The sequence below is a fragment of the Protopterus annectens genome, chromosome 11.part0 (assembly GCF_019279795.1).
Source record: "Protopterus annectens isolate FY-2018-M chromosome 11.part0, PAN1.0, whole genome shotgun sequence".
In the NCBI taxonomy this organism is placed as follows: Eukaryota; Metazoa; Chordata; order Ceratodontiformes; family Protopteridae; genus Protopterus; species Protopterus annectens.
This window is the reverse complement of record NC_056745.1, coordinates 273,329,079-273,346,554: the sequence shown is the minus strand read 5'-3', so window position 1 is coordinate 273,346,554 and position 17,476 is coordinate 273,329,079. Positions and strand designations below refer to the sequence as shown.

The 17,476-nt window shown below is 41.4% G+C and overlaps 1 protein-coding gene across 1 annotated transcript in view; it reads left to right on the top strand.

The window, feature by feature from the left end:
- Nucleotides 1–17,476, top strand: part of LOC122814932 (PARP1 binding protein) — a 929,076-nt gene that overhangs the window by 778,205 nt on the left and 133,395 nt on the right. The window contains exon 8 of the mRNA XM_044087194.1: nt 11,633–11,714. Coding sequence (XP_043943129.1) covers nt 11,633–11,714 — 82 coding nt within the window. The remainder of the gene's footprint in view (nt 1–11,632; nt 11,715–17,476) is intronic.

Genomic DNA, 17,476 nt, shown 5'->3' with positions numbered 1-17,476 from the left:
TACAGAGACCACAGTCAATCCTGGGCTGCTTTCTCCAGATCCCCAATAAGACTCTCCACTGGCACAACTAAAGAGTTGAAATCTGAGCTGAGTGGCCAAGCCAAGGCATCCAGCAACCTCTGCCCAACTAGTGCTTTGTATTCCTGCCCAGTTAGCTAAAACACACACTTTGAGGTTTATTTATATATATATATATATATATATATATATATATATATGCATATATATATAATGACAATTGCTGGAGTTATAGACTTCTGCTTCGTAAAATGCAGTTAATTCGCATTCTCTTCTTCTGTGAACTTTTCACATTAACATGACTAATCTTTTAAAAAAGGTTTCCCAGTCAGAGCATTTGTCCCTACTTTTAGAGTAAACTGTCAAGGGCCATGGTGCCTTGCCGCATTGTTTCCATGTTGTGTTTTTAAAATTCCATTCCCACTAACACCCTCAAGCGATTGGTAAAGCATTTTTACAACAAAGCAAGATTGTACTGACCTTCACAGAGGAATGGGTTTCAACATATATGGCAAACAAAAGTAGGGAAGGGGTTATTTCTGTCTGGAACAGATCATGCAAGTTGAAAGCAAAAAGAAAAATGCACACATCTTTTTAGATTATATTCCTCCTTTGCAGACAGCCTGAAAACATCTATCCCAGTTTGAAATAGTGGGTAGTTTATTAAGTTCCTGGGATTTGTTCATACATGTTCTAAGATTAGTGTGAGGGGCAAACTTGAAGTGGATGAAGGAGAGCATTGTATTATGGGTAGAGGAGGTAGAGCTCTGGAATTGAAGATTCTGAGAAAAGCCCGGCATTGGATCCAAGTCTGATCCAAAGACTCACAGGCTGAACTGAACAGAAACAGGCAAACTGGATTTATGATTATGGTAAGTACATAACTTTTGTTTTGTTAAGTGAAAGGAACAGGTGTGTGTGTGTGTGTGTGTGTGTGTGTGTGGGAGGTGCATTTCCCATGGGGACTGCCACAACCATTCCTTCTATTTTCTAGGGTTAGCGCACAATATCCCAAACTGCAATAATTGCTCTGGATTCAGTTTTAAAGCTGTGTGGAGAAGTGAACTTTTCCTGCAGGCTTACTGGGCGGGGGGGGGGGGGGGGGCAAAAGGGTTGACCCATGGCCCTAGTCAGGATGCCTGCCTTAACTGCAGAGTCAGAGCAGCTGGGATCTGCAGACTTCCCCTCCTAAAAAGAAAATATTTATAGAGTAAGGAGAAACATACCCATAAAAGAAAGCCCTAGAGCTTGCTAGTTTCACAGACTTCTCTAGCTGCAAGGGTACTGTTGTCTGTGGAGGTGCTTGTGCACCTCCTGCTTTCTAGCTCCTGCTTTAGTAAAGACTTTTGATACTGCCCCTTTGGAAGCTGCCACACACCATGGGTGTCTGGTACAGCCTCCCAAACCAAAAAATTATTTCGGACAAAACAGATGTCAGGCTCTGTTTAGTTATTATGAAAGAAGGCAATATCCCCACCATAATTGTTAAAAAGTGCATCCATTTTAGAAAATCAAAGCCTAGAGATGGGTCCCCTTGAAGGCTAGTAAACCATTTGAACCAGATGATCAGACTGATGTAATGTTCTTAACATGGAAAACAGTTGTGCTTATTGCTGTGTTAAGTGTCCGAGTTGCAAGCTCTTATGGTGGATCAACCATATGTAATTTTCCACAAACTTCTGTTTTTTTTGGAAACTAATCCTTCCTTTATGCCTCAAGTGGTATCCAAATTTGCTTTGAGCCAAGGTACCCATATCCCTATCCTCATTCCAAAATCTAAAAATGAGGGAGAAAGGATCCTTCATTCTTTGGATGTCCACAGACAACTCTACTATCTTGATAGAACTAAAACCTTTAGACATTCTGATCAGTTATTCGTTTCTTGTGAAGGTAAGGGAAAAAAGGGGCAATCTATGTCAAAGCAAATTATTTCCAAATAGTTGTCCCACTAATAACAAGGCAATTTCAGGCAGAGTCAAGGCACATTTTATAAGGGCCTTGGCTTCATCAGTGGCTATTTGGAAAGGGGGGAACTCGAAGTATTCTAGGGGGGAGCAAGTTGGTCTGCTGTACATGCTGTTACAAGTGACTACAAACTAGACTCCTTTTACAGGTCTAGAGCAGGCTTTGCTAGGACCATTCCCCAAGGACTCTTGGATCCTTATTCTTCCTCCTCCCGGCTTTTATAAGGTATTCTACCCATATAGCTAAGGCTACTACAGCAGTGATCAAATGAGCACAGTACACTTGTGTAAATAAACTTACCATAATAGTATCATTGCTGCAGCAGCCAGTTTTTCCTCCATCCCCCTTATTTTTGTGAATTTTATTGCCAGGGTGTGAACTTTGATTTTTATTTACGTAGCATTGTCCTCTTTCAGGACTATAGGCAACCTCTTTCAGTTGACATGAAAGCTCTGAAGGGGTTTGCACCCAGGCAATTGATTTTTTTTATAGCTCTGCTTTAGCTGTCAACTATCTGAGTATGAGGAATGTGCACTTGAGCTTTGGATGCTGGCTGACTATTGCTAATACCCACATAACTAAGGCTATTACAGCAGTGATCATTTCAGCATCCCCTGTTATGGGAAGCTGCCTTACACTACTGTACTTGTGCCATGGCAAGTATGCTGGCAATGAGGGGTGTCTGTGTTGCTGCCCCCCCCCTGGTGGTAGGATACGTTGCCTACATAACCACAAGGACTCCTTGTAAGTGCATACCCCCATATATTTACTAATGAAGGCTACCACCAGGTACTGGCCTGGTGAGTTAGAAGTAATGCCCCCCGACCCTACCATGACAGTCCCTCGTTGAGGGATTGTGGCTATATGCATCCTGCTCGACCCAGCCTGCCCCCATATGAACAAGCTCATCCTCCATTGCAGGCTCTGTCAAGCAGTAAAGCTGCTAAGTGAACTCTGGCCACCTGGGATGTAAATCCAGGAATATCTATCTGTAGCACCGTAGATGGCTCTGAAGTGAACATTTGTGTGTCTGGCTCTCATTTTTTATTGAATAACTTTGCTAAACTTTGTAGATTAGACTTGCACTCTAGGACCTAAGATTCCTTTGATACCTTAGAGTTGCAAGATTCATCCTTCTGAAACTTGCCTCTTAACTGCTCAGCTCTTGTCTCCTTGAAGATTTTTTGTATTGCTTGGGATTCATCAGAGGTGGAATCCACTGAAAAAGGGTTCTTAAAGTAAAATGTAATCTGGTTAAGTTTCTAGGTGCCAGGCTGAAGTTAAACATGAGTGAGTGAAACTCTAGTGAGTCTCATCTGTAGGCAAAAGTCTGAGATACTATTATCTCTGGGAATTCCCTTTACTCCAATATATAAGGATATTAGTATGCATATGTAGCAAAGTTGTATAGGTGTAAGGAACAAGCTTCTCCTCTCTCCGTAAAAAACAGAAAAAATGCTATAAAATGTTTGGAATTTTGTATGTTGATATTTACATTGTGGCTTATGGTATAGTGATTTTGAATTTGTCATTCTTTTGTTATGGGATGAGGTATTCAGAGAAAGTGTGTGCACGTATGCATAAGATGCATTATTTGCCCCTCAAGACTGCCTTCTTCCACGGCTGCATATTGTCCTCCTCCTGTCCCTTATTGTTGTTTTTTCTACCCACTTCATATGTCATGTGCAGTATAAGCACATTTGTGTCTTGCAGGTTCAGCTTGGTGAGATTCCACATAGCAGAACTGAGTAGCATGAGACTTGGGTGCTCTCTACACAGTTTATTAGCTCAAAATATTGAATTATGTAGAGAAGGGGATCTCAACCCAGAAATTGCCCATTCCAGATGACCTCTTTGAAAGTTAGTGTGACATAATGGATCACTCAAAGTATTGTAAATGGACACGTGAAAACAACAGGTCCGGTCACACGAAGCAGTCAATGAAGGTAGCCATGACAGTATATATACAGGATCCACAAGTAGGAAAATAGAAAAGTTCTTTATTGCACAAAAAACACACCGATTTAGCGCTTTCCTTTCCAAGCAGGAAACTTCATCAGAATCTATTACATCACTTCCCTACTTGTTTAAATAGTTAGCCCTCTGTTTGTCATTGGATAAACACCCAAATGCTTTGAATTTAAAATTCACACGAATTCCATTTACATATTCCATATACACAATATAATAAATAAAATTTCTATATAAAACTGCTATAAAAATGCTGTATTACTTAAACATATCTATTATTTACACCTAAATGTCAAAAAATGTATATATAAATACATAAATAAATTCACTTTGTATTTAATGAAAATATACTGCCTCCTATCTACCTCCTTCATATTGCAACATTATTTATTCAAAACTACTTCATATTGCCACATGGTTGTGCAAAACTACAAAATGTTCTTAAAATAATAATGGAATTGATGTGGCAGTTGAGGCTTGATGCATGTGTTTTTCCTGGTCTAAACGACCACGTTAATATAACATCAGCATTGAAATTAAAAGCTATTTGTTAACATTTTAAATTGGGACCGAAAAATGTTTTTTGTCCAAATGCTTTTTTAAAATGCTGTCAAGATGTGTTTTCTGTGACATAATATTATTATTTTAAGAACATTTTGTAGTTTTGCACAATTTTTTGACATTTAGGTGTAAATAATAGATATGTTTCGTGTGACCGGACCTATTGTTTTCATTTGAGTCATTTGGTTCGGCAGACATCCCGTGTATTACAAGTATTGTAAAAGAACAGCCATGTAAAATTTATCAGCTGACAAAAGTTTTTCTTTTGTTGAAATTCCATCTTAGAGAGGTTTCACATTTCATTTTAACTTGAAGTAATCCATCTACTTAGCATTACCTTTCTAAATAGAAGAGGAGGAGAAGAGTCCTTTGTGTTTAAATGTCTATAACAGATTTATTACTACATGCTGGATTTTAAATATTTTAAGGAAGATGATCAGCTCAGCTTTCTTCACATATAAGGTAGGCCAAATTAGAACATCCTGAAGCAGTACCTTCAAGTGACTTGCTGCTGTACCCTCCATTTGGAAGGGAGATGCGTCAAGTCTTGTGTACTTCATTTGCTTAGAGTAGTAGTATAATTGGCCTGTTCCTGCAGTAAAACAGGCATTGATGATTCTTTAGGAATGTGGACTTTACACACTTCCCATTAATGGCATTTATAGGTTCATAGCCAAGTGCTCTGCTAGCTTCCCTTGCAGGCCATTTTAAGCCTTGCCAATTTTCCTTCAAAGGTGAGAACCAAACCTTGCACCTTGAGTCTGAGGTAAACACCTTAACCACTACGCCAAACCCCAACAGAGCTTAGTTTGATAGATGTTCATTAGATCACTATTACACTATCCCTTACATGAAGACGTCTCTGCTACTGGTCTCGTCCATCTGGCCAGGCTTCAGGAGCTCTGCTTCCTTTCACTGATGTAGCATATGCCTCCCTAGAGAACGTATTTGCATGCTGGCGTATGACTGTGCTATCTTCAGAACTTTCTTACCGCAGTTCATGTTCACAGACACCGCTCAGTGTCAGTATCGTACTCAAGTCTTTTGTGCCCATTGGATCCAGGTCTGTGCTCAGACAGAGAGGTACCCTATTGGAGATGCATTTTTCATGTTTAATTGGCCATTTAAAAACGTTATCTTAATAATGGAACCGTAACGGACTGCATCCGTAAGTTATGCCTGTGCCTTTTATTTGACACTGGAAAAATCCAACACATTTTCTGAGGCTTTTATAACAAACAGTGCAGTATAAAATCATTTTACTCAAGCATTTTTTAGTGCATAAAGGTAATAGTTCAATATTTGCAGTGATCTTCTCTTGGGAACTGCAACCTGAGGTGAAAGTCTGATATTGCCAGAAATCCCTATTCTTGTATTCAACATATGTCATTATCTTTGTACTTTGAAAGAGGAATGTGGCAATTTCCATATGATTTCATTGAAAGCTATATTGGGACTGCTAATGTAATATTAAATGTCTATTTTGCTAAGGCACCCACTTTTTTGTTGGTTCTGGAGAGAGATATAGAATATTTTCTTACTGTGTAAATGTTAATCTAAAGTTAATTTTAGGTCTTTTAACAGCTGAGACATGTTTTAGTTACATTTCCTTTACCATGCATGTTCAGTCAGAAAGTTACCTTCAGTTACTTCATAGGTAACTACTAGGCTTGCTGCCCTTCTAGACCATTTTAGGCCTAGCCAATTTCCTTTCCAACAATGAGAATCAAACGCTGTACCTTATGTTTGTAAGGTTAAGACCTTAACTATTATAGCAGCCATCAGGAAAGATATTACCTTTTGTGGGAGTTGCTAGTTTCAAGCTGTCTCTCATATATTTTGTAAAATAAGTAGATTGCAAGAAAAATATTTCTATATTGAGTTTTTCCTTCAGCATTATTTGTTACATTTTATTTGCATTTGTTTACTGATTGGTCTGGCTGGGCCAAAAAGTCACCTTTTCAGCAGAGGTCTTTGAAGAAAAGCTGCATGTAGTACAGAAACATTTAAAGGACATGTACAATAAAATTGTCAATAGAAATGCATCATGATCATTTACAAAGCATCGTCAATGCACATCATGACTATTTACAAAGCATTGTCAATGCACATCATGACTATTTACGAAGCATCGTCAATGCACATCATGACTATTTGCGAAGCATCGTCAATGCACATCATGACTATTTACGAAGCATTATGAATGTGCAAAGCAGAAGGCAATGGAAATAGTTAAGGTATGCAACAGCACATCAAGGAGATTAAAATGTAAAATACTAACTGGAAAAAGAAGTGAAAGTAGGAAGGCAGTATAAAACATTTATTTTCAGTTAGTATTGTCTGTTTACAAACAGTATTTAAAAACAATATTTGAGGAGCTTTACCAAGAGAAATGGAGTGTAGTTAGCAACATTGTGCAGAAGTTTGAACTGAGTGCATCATTATAAGGCATGAAACGGTTGTTAAAAGGGAAGAGAAAAGATAAGGGAGGATTAAGGAATTTGAGGAACAATTACATTGGTGCATTTAAATCATTCCCAAGTGTTGAAGCACAGGGTGGTAATCAAATGGAAGAGAATACAATGTAGTATATAGTGAAAGGAAGGGTAGGTTAGCTAGGGTGGGCCTTATAAGAAGGAGATGTCTAGGACATAGATGAATAATGCATTTAAGAAGAAAACTGTGAAGGTGAGTAGAAGCAGAAAATATAAGGAAACTGGAATTAGACATTTACATGTTGCAAAGAGAAAAATATAGTATATAGAATTTAAATTAGAAAGGGCATTTAAAGATAGTCTGAGATAACAGATATTAATGTGGAAAACATAAGGTACAGCCAGGGGAAAATACTAATGTAGTGGGAAGGAATCTATGCAAGGGGCTAGGAGATTCTTATTCTCATATGCCTAGCAAGAAAAGTGGGAAGTATGATTGTGATGAGAAGATTCCTTAGAGACTTCCGCACTAGCTGTGTTTTTAGGGATAGAGCACAATGTTTAAATCTGAGATGTCTGCCAGGGTTTCCTGCACAAACCTGTTAGAAGTAGTTGGTTTACTTTTGGCCTATACCTTGATCATGGAAATTTTGAGACCTTAGTTCATTCTGGCATGCCGCCCACAGGGCTGTACCCCTTTGATTTTTCACTTTAAAATACATGGATTAACAATTCAGACAGGGACCTGGAAGGTACAAGGGACATAGAAGAGGTGTCCCATGTCCTTTATAGGTTCTAGGCAACTAGCTCCAGTAAGGCACATTTGTAACCCCTAGACCAGCTGTCTACATTTGCCCAACCCTTGGACAATACTTCAGAGACGCACCATAGTCCGGGACTCGACCACATCTCTACAGACAGATTGCTTGCAGGGGCCTTCCCCAGATAAGTGGCCTGGGGGGTGGGGCAAAGAAGATATCTGTGTAATCATCTCAAAATAGGACAATGGTATTCAAGATGTCTTTGTTAGGTAAGAGATTAAAGATTTTGGTATCGAGGTTCAGGTTGCTGGATCAGGACCCAAGTCTTTTAAGGTGACTTTCCCTCTAAAAAAAAGACTCTGTAAACAAAGCATATTTCCGTTCCTCCAACCATTCCCCAAACTCCATTAAAAAAAATGGATGGACTCTTCCCCCTCTTCCTACTCCCCACAGGAGAGTCAGAATTACTAGTTTGAACTGGCTCAAGGCTCTACAGGTACTAAAATCAGACTAAAAACCTGTTTTCCTTTGTGAAGACATCCTCCCTTAGTAGAGGAAGATGAAGCACATAACTCTGACCAGGAGAACCTGAATTAACCTTCCCAGATCTCCTTTCCCCTTGGTTATGATTCTGATGCTGAAGATAAAACCTTTTGACTTTCTCTCTGAGAAAATATCTTTTGGTGAAACACTTGCCAGAAGAAAAAAGTTTTAAATGGAAATGCAGAGAAGCTTCTGACACTTAAATTGTATTGCAAGCTTCTGGAAATGGGAGCACCTAAGCCCATTTTTCTACCTTCCATTTTGGGTGCCCTGGAAGATACTTTCACAGATGCACCTCTGGATCCTGACTCCAAGCCCCTGGATACCAAGAAGCCAGACAGATTGTAGCTGATTAGAACACTATACAGATATTCAGTATGTGATCCTGCAGTGGTACCTGTGGACCTTGAAACAGGGTCAGATTCCCTAGATAATGCTCGTAATATTACCCATTTGGCCCAGGCAGCACTGGGTCTCCCTGATCACAGATGGCAGACTGTTTTAATTAGTTGCCACTACCCATGGTGGGCCTTCTGATGCAGTGCAAGGAACCCCACATACCCCCCCAGTCTACAGACACTGCAGCTCACAGTATGGATGATTAGAATCCTGATGTCCTTTTGGTACCGGTATACTGACAATGTGCTTAATATTGTCAGGGAATCTAGGAAAGTCTACTGCTAGGAGGTTTTATGTAACCAGTGGAAGAGGTTTGTCATTTGCTGCCAGTGTGGGGATGCCCCTGATCCTTCAATACCTTAGTGAGCTACTGAGGACAAGACTGGCATGCAATTCTATTAAAGTTTGTGTGCCTTCTTTGTCTCCCATTAGATCTGCCTCTAGAAGCCTGCTTTCATTCACAGTTCCTAAGAGGGGTACTTTGTATCAGACTACCCAGAAAGAAGCTAGCATCCTTTTGGGACCTTAATTAGGTCCTGGTAAGGCTGCCTCATGGACCTTTGAGCTAGCAGTCTCCTGTTCCTCAAAGTCCCTTTCTTGGAAGACAGCATTATTGGTGGTCCTTTATTTTAGGTTGCATGGGTTTAGAACTGCAGGTGCTTACATGTGTGTCACCCTTCTTGGTCTTTCACATTCACAAAAACAAAACAGGCCTCAAAACTAACCCTTCATTCTTGCCTAAGGTAGTATAAGAATTTAGTCTCAGCAAGTCTATTCACCTTCTCTCCTAACCCATCAGCACAGGAAAGAAATAATCCTGCACTGTCTTAGACATGCACTGACAGTTGATATTTTACCTAGATGTAACAAAAGACTTCAGGAAGAGAAACCAGGTGTTCATCTCTTTGGCAGAAAAGGGGCAGCTGTTGTCTAAGCAAACAATTTCTAAATATCTCTCTCTGAATCCACTATGTTAAATGATTTAAGGCAAGCAGCTGACAACCACAGTGAAGATTCACAATATCATTGCTGCTGCTAGTACTGTGTCTTTCACGTGGGGGGTAGACTTCCAGTCCATTTAAGAAGTTACACCTTGGGCATCTGTCCACACCTTTGCTAGCCAGTACAAGTTGGACACAAATCCTAAGGCCTGGATTTGCCAAAGCAATCCTGGAGGGCATACTGAGCAATGGTCACCCCCCTCCCCATCCCCCGCAGTTATCATGCATTCTGCCTAAGCTCCTGGAGTCCTCCTAGAAGTAAGGAATACTATGACAGTGAGCTAATGAAAATCATATTAAAATTATGTTGGCAACTTACTATAATAGTAAATAGTGTTGGAAAGACCACTTTTTGTATTATTTCCTGCTCACTTTCCACACTTAAGATGTTCCTATCAACCTACATTTAGTGACTGGGGTGGTGCCCCTAGTCTGTTTCCTTCTTAGCCTTAGACATGAAGAGTATAACCTAACGTAGTTTGCCTCAAGGTAGGGTATGAGGGGAAGTGGTTTTAGTCTAGCCTACCTCTATGTACTGGATTCCACCTAGTTCTTGGAGGAACTTGGCATGAGGTTACTTTTTAGAGCTGTGCCCTGAGATTATTTCTAGTTTGAAGGTAAGAAAGTTTGAAGATTAGTCCTGTATGACCAACATACTAGGATGTGCTGTAGGGCAGGCTTGCACTGCACCAGATAAGGAAACCTGAGCTCTTGAAGAATGGCCGGATGGACAGGAAGTTCCAGCAGTATGGAAAATTCCATCAGTGATCTGTCTGAGCATCTTCCGTTATGGTAAGTTCACTACACAATTGCACTTTGTTTCACCTGAACTTAGATGTGGCCTACCTCTTGTGATTCCATTCTGCCTTTCCCATAATCGCTCTTGAGCATTCTTGGAGTACTGCTCAGAGCTCTTCTACTGTTACTTGCAGAATATTTAATTTTTCACAATACAGCAATGTGACAGTCACAATATTTTTAAACATTCTAGAAGACTGCTCTAATAATAAAAGCAAATAACACATGTTAAATGGTATCCTCACTGTCAGTGAACTGAAACAATTTATAGGAGGTATTTTGATGTGGACTTAATGCTGTGCAAAAATTATGAAATGCTTTAAAGTAAACAAACACTTAAAACATTTTGTTGATTGGCAGTACTCTTACAAGAAATAAGCCAGCTCCAATGATGTAGAAAGCTAGAACCCTGACTTTGGCCCAGGTGACCTGAGATAGACTAGTGAGTCAGGGGCAAGGGTGAGACAGGGCAGGATGCATATAGAAGCAATCCATTGAAAGAAGGATGGTGTCACAGTGTGCGTCCTGGGGTGAGGCTTTGTTTAGCTCACCAGGCCATTGACTGGTAGATGCATTCATTGGTGAATTTATGGAAGAGTGCACTCACTTGTGGGTCACCATGGTGATACTGGTATCTCATTTCCTTTCCTAATGTGGAGAGACACAAGCAACACAAATGCCTTCATTGCCAGGATACCAGCAAGGATGCAAGCAGTCAGTCACATCTTATCTATATGATGGCCCCTCCAGAAAGCTGTCGCCACCATGCTGTACTGGAGAGGTTCCCTAGTACAGGGGAATGATTGGGCAGGGACTGATTGGGGGAGACTTAAACGTTGGCAGGTGTGCGGGAAAAAAGCAAGAAAAAAATGATCTGAGTATTGTAAATGTGTTTTATAAGATGAGTGTATACTTTTTGTTTTGCACATTTTGTTTATATAGCAATATCTGTGAATACTGTCCATATGTTGTATAAACTGCACAAAAATATAAACTCTAAACAGAGCCTTAAATGTTATAGGAAACTGTTTTATAATCTAGTTATGTTTATATTAATTTGGGAAACAAATATCAAAAAACGTCTGTAAGACTTTGACAAAGGTTTGTAGGCAGTCTAGATTCCCACCACCTTAACAGCTTTTTCATATATGCATCTGACACTGGTTTTTGATGTTTTCAGGTCTCCTGAGCAGTCAAGTGATTCGTCACCAAAGTCTTTGAGACAAAGAGTCCAAAAACGAATCAGTGAAGGCAAGGCAAAGGTATTTTGTGCACAAGTTCTGTTAAGATGAATGTGAAAACTAGTGTGTTAAAACTCTCACTAATTTTTACTGAGATAGCATTCTTCCTATGGCTATGTGATGTGTGAAGTTAACAGTACAGAAGAACTTAATAGCATTTATTTTTAAAATAAGTCTTCCAGAGAACTGCCACTTTCATTCAAGTGAAACTTCCATCACAGTTGTACTCATTCTAGTCTTAATCAGACTGCACTATGTTCTGCTAATATTGGTAAGTATCTGCATTAGTACCCATGAGGTTAATTTATAACCTATTGCTTGTTACAGCATTTAGCACTTAACCCCACCTATAAAATCTCAACTCTTGTGGTGCAATTCCATGGTAGAATCTTTATGTTCACACTGGTACCTCATGTAAATCACTACAAGGCATTAGCAGCAGCATGCAAGTAATTTAGTACGTGGCTACAGAGGTTTCCTTGGAAAAAAATGGTATTTCATCTAGGTCCATTCACACTTCCATAAGTAAAACTCCGAGTAGGAGACCAAACATTTGAAGGTCCGTGCTAACTCTCTGTGCTCTGAAAGCCCAACTTTTACTACATCTTGCAATTAGTTAGTACTGTTTTTGCCAGAACAATAAAGGGCAGGATGAAAACCTACTTTCAATAGACAGTTCTCATCCCTAGAGGTTACATTTCTCTAGCATGTTCCAGTTTATCATATGATATCAGCAGTCATCTAAAAGATAATAGGTGATGCCCTTCCATATCACTTTTGCAATATTCATAATGTCAGGGATCTCCTGCCAAGGACAGCCCAACTTCCAGCCAGGGGTCTGTATTAGAGCATCGAAGTTTCAGGTCTTCGAATGTTCTAATATCGACACCTAGTAATCAAAAACCGGTAAGACTGAAAATTTAGAACATCGGATTTTTTTCCTAGGGAAAAAATTTGCTGTTCCAAAACACATACACACAACACAAACACACCAAACAAACAGCAATCCACACACATACACCTAAAATCTTACATCTAAACCTACACTAAACTGTACATACACCACTATCTACCCACTTACCTTAACCCAAACCCTAAGGTCCGTCACTATCGCACACACACACGCGCCCTAACCCTAACTCACCTATCCCACCCTAACCCTCACATCGAAACATTTGCACACTTACCTGACCCGCACCCTAACCCTAACTCACCTATCCCACCCTAACCCTCACATTCACACAATCGCACACTTACCTGAACCTAACCGTAGCTTTCCACCGCAGAGCTGAAAATAGCGAAGCAACAGGAACGGACAACCAAATTCTTTCCCTAGGAAAGAATTCGGTTATCTAAAACTTCGCTATTTTCAGCTTTCACTTATTAGGTGTCGATATTAGAACATTTGAAGACCTGAAACTTCGATGTTCTAATATAGACACCCAAGCCAGTATATGCATCTTTACATCACCTTTATGCCCTACACTTTGCATGGGAAGCATATGTGTCTAAATACTAAAGGTGATGTATAGACTCACCCACTTAAAACAACTTTGCTGCCAGCCTCAATGCCATCGTTGAACGTTGGTCCGAATGCCTTTTTGTTGTGCTGGTTACTAAGCTGCATTTCAGATAAGTGTCCCATTTGGGATTTCTTCTTATCTTTCTTTTCTTTAATGCTGCTGGGTTCATGTCATCCAGAAAGTGAAAATGTCGGTGTGGGAGACAATTTTCCCATAAAGGCAGTCACAGCTAGTGTTTTTTTCTGTTTGGATGCATCCCACAACCATACACAGTGTTCTGTCTGCCAGTCTTTTGTCCCTAAGACCCTACATAGGCATCTCCTCTTTATCTGTTTACCTTGAAAACCACCGTCTTAAACTGTTGGCACAAGGTGCTTTGGTGTAATCTTCCTGTCCCAAGTGTCAACCATTTGCCAAGAAGAAGGCCAAAAAACTTTGGTCTGATGTGGCTGCTGTCCAGCCTCCCCCAGACATCTTTCTTCAAGTTAGCAAAAGACCAGTGGATCAGCAGGTGGCTGCTTTGGATTCCTGTGTGTCGATCCTGTCGGAGGCCATCATGAGTCCAACTTTTCATACATCCTTGGAGGCTTTACAAACATCTGCTCCTGGCATTAAAAGGGAACCTTGGCAAATTATATCTGAGAGATCAAGAGGGATTTTGCAGATCTTAGGAAATTCCTACCACACTTGTTGAATGTTGCTAGGGGTCTGACTCTAGAGGGTGTTTTGTGCGGACATCCCACAGAAAAAGAGAGAAAACCAAGCACATTTCCTCTATAATTAAGTATTCCCACTATGAATGGCAGGATTTTACTGAGGGGTTATTTAATGATCTGAAGTTGTTTTCATTTGTTGTTCAACCTGTGGGTTTGGATACGAGGATTGGATCAGACTTGGCTGTATACTAAAGCGCTCAGATTTGAACTCTGAGCTCCTTCCCAAACCATAATGCTCTGCTTTCCCCTCACCCCCTCAGATCTTGTTTGCCATTCTTCTGCTAGCACTAGGATTCCGATTCTCTGACTGCTTCTTCCTTGGCATCGCCTTCTACTTCAGGGGATAAAATGCTCAAAAAAACTCAAGGAACACAAGTGGTCCCCAAATAGATCCCACCAAACTGGGGAACCACCTCAGAAATCATCTAAAACTTCAGATCCAACTGACTTGGCTCTGACTGTGATCATTTTCCCTTTAGTGCGGGTCTTGCAGTTTTTCCCCAGAGCCAGTTGCCTCGAGGCCTAAGTTGCCCATTCTTCAGTCTTCTAGACCAGTCTCCAGACCACCATCTGTTGCTTCATCTGTTAGGTCTTCCCATAGTCTCTCTGAAGCTGATGTAGACAGTATGATGAAGTCTCTCAAAGCATGAATCCATCTGGGGATTTTGCCTCCTCCATTCCTCTCTGGATCTGTGAGCCATGTCCCTGCCTTTGCTCCGATACCTCCTTCTCTGATCCGATTTCCGGGTTCTGAGTCATCTGGCCTGGAGATACCTGGAGTTGAGATGTGTGAGCCGACAAGTATGGTTACCTTGACTCTGACAACTTCCCTGACTTGCCTAGCTCTGACCTTTTTGGAGCAGAGCTGTTCTTGGAGCTGTAGCTTCGGCGTCTGGTCCAAGGGGTTGATGTCAGCCATGAAGATTTCGGAACTATCTCTGCCCCATGGGGTTTTGTCTCCTGATAGCTTGACTCAAACTCTTCACTCTAGTCCAGGAGTGATGGGGATTTGTGGAGCTTCCCCTTTGACGGCTTTGGCTCTGGTGGAGTTGCCCTCAAGTTCTTGCTCTCCCTCAGTATTCGAGGTGGTGGAGTGGGTTCTGTCTGGGCCCTGAAGAGCCTTGACTCTCCTTGCTTCGGAACCCAGCCCCCCTCAGCAGAGATTGTGCCTGAGACATCTGTTCTGTCTCCTCCAGGACAGTCTACCCAGAAAGACTTCCAGACTGGTTTCCCTTTGGAACATCGCAAGTCTTCCAACACCTCCTCGGAGTACTCCACTGAAGAGGTCCCTCACAAGCATCAGTGCAAAAGGAGGCACTTGGATTACCCCTGAAGATGTCTCTTTTTGAGGACATCATGGAAATTCTTCACCAAAAAGGTGTTCGGTCTGCCCAAAACCTTAACCCTGAGGAATCTGTTTCTGGAAGCTTTTGGGTTGGGCCCATTTACTTCTTGGGTGTCCCCCCTGTGGATGTTCTTATCGACCTTGTTTCTCACACAACATGGAAGGAGCTGAACAAAGTGGAACCCATTCCTAAGTGCCCTGACAAGTTCCTGAGTGCCCCTTCAGACAGACCCCACTGGACTAAGGTTGTTCCTGTCGATGCCCTGGTGGTTGCAGCAGCCTCCAAAAAGTAACTGGCCCAACAAAGCTCCACTGTCCATCCCCCTAACAGGGAGTCTAGGGCTTTGGACAGTTTTGGTAAGTGGGTATACACTTCAGCAAACTTCGGATTGTGAGCGCTGAATTATTTGGCATATGTAACCAGGCTAAAGAGGGACTTAGTCAAGGAACTCACTAGTTCTGCCCTAGGGTCCATGTCTGTTGAGGAATAGAAGACTTTTTCTTTCAGAATGGCCACCCTACAGTCCATATTGAACACGTCCATGAGGTTAATTTCTCATGCTTTAGAAGGTACCTCATGGGTGGTCTGGTCACGCATTGCAATCAGACACCATGCCAGATGCGGCTGTGTTATTTCTCGGAACCCTTCAAGACATCTTTCACCAATGCCCTATTTGATGGATCAACTTTATTTGGTCCAGCTGTCTAAGACACACACTCCCAAAGTGAAAAAGATGGAAAGACCTTGTCTGCTGTCAGAATCTACTTTGCTACCCCACAACAGGCCTTCTGTAGGAACCATAGTGGAAGTAAAAAGTTGTGGTTCAAAATATCTCAAGGTCCTTTTCAAGATTCACAGGGAGACCTTCCCTCCAAAGGCAGAGGGGGGAAATGGTACTAATGGCAGACACCGCCTTTTTGGCAGAGGGGGGTCAGATGAATCAAGGGTCTCAAGATACCTTCTCAGACAGGCCCAATCAGTGATCCTGAAGGATTGCCCGACTGTTCATCTCTGGAGACAGTCTGGGGATGCTTGTCTTTACACCCAGTAGCCTGGGAAGTCATCACAAATGATCGTTTGGTGTTAAAAATTATATCTAGAGGTTATTCCATACCCTTTTTCCAAACTCCCTATCCAAACAAGAACCTCCACAATGTTCCCCCCAATCAAAGGGAGGCTGCAGGCTTAGAAATTTCAAAGCTGCTTACAAAGAGTCATCCAAAGTATCCCCCTAGACCAAGTCGGATCAGGCATCTACTCCAGATTATTTTTAGTTACCAGAAAACAGGGGACCTCAGGCCCATTTTGGACCTCACGACCCTCAACAAGTCTGTAGCCAATTCAAAGTTCCGAATGGTCACGATTCAGTCCATTCTGCCCTTTCTTGCAGAAGGACGACTGGATGTGCTCTATAGACCTACAGGACGCATGCTATCACATCAAGATGAACAGACACTCCAGAATGTTCCTCCTGGTTTGGTTGGGAGCCAATCATTTAATGTTCACCAAATGCATGGCAGTAGTGGCAGCTCATCTGAAGATGCAAAGATTCCATGTGTTTCCCTACCTGGACAATTGGCTCCTAACTGCTCCCATCAGGCATTGACTTCTACAAGCCATAGACTGACTATTCCAAGTAGCCTCAACCTTGAGCATTTCCATCAGTTTCAAAAAGTCACACCTTCAACCAGTATAATTAATAGACTTTGTCAAAGCCCATCTGGACACTGCTCATTCCTTAAGTCGTCTTCTTCTGGACAGAATCTTCACCTTGAGACTCCATACCAAACACATCTTGGATATTCCTTCTCCCGCGGTAAGTCTTGTTCTAAGAACCTTGGGGTCCATGGCTGCCATGATTACTCTTGTCCCAATAGCATGCCTCCATATGAGAATACTTCAATGGACATTAGTAGTCCAATGGTCCTTTATTTGGTATCCGCTGAATCACCTGGTCAGAATATCTCAAACATGCAAATAGTATCTTCTCTGGTGACTCCAATCAGAGGACCTCTAGAGACCAATTTGCATATAGATGTCCTGGAGATGAGAGCAGTGCTTCTTGTGTTGCAAGTCCTTTAATCCACTCTTCCAATGAAGACCATTGCAATTGAGATGGACAACATGTCATGGTCTGGTACATCAACAAACTGGGAGGAACCAAGTCAAAAGGCCATGCGGTTGTGGCAATGGGTGAT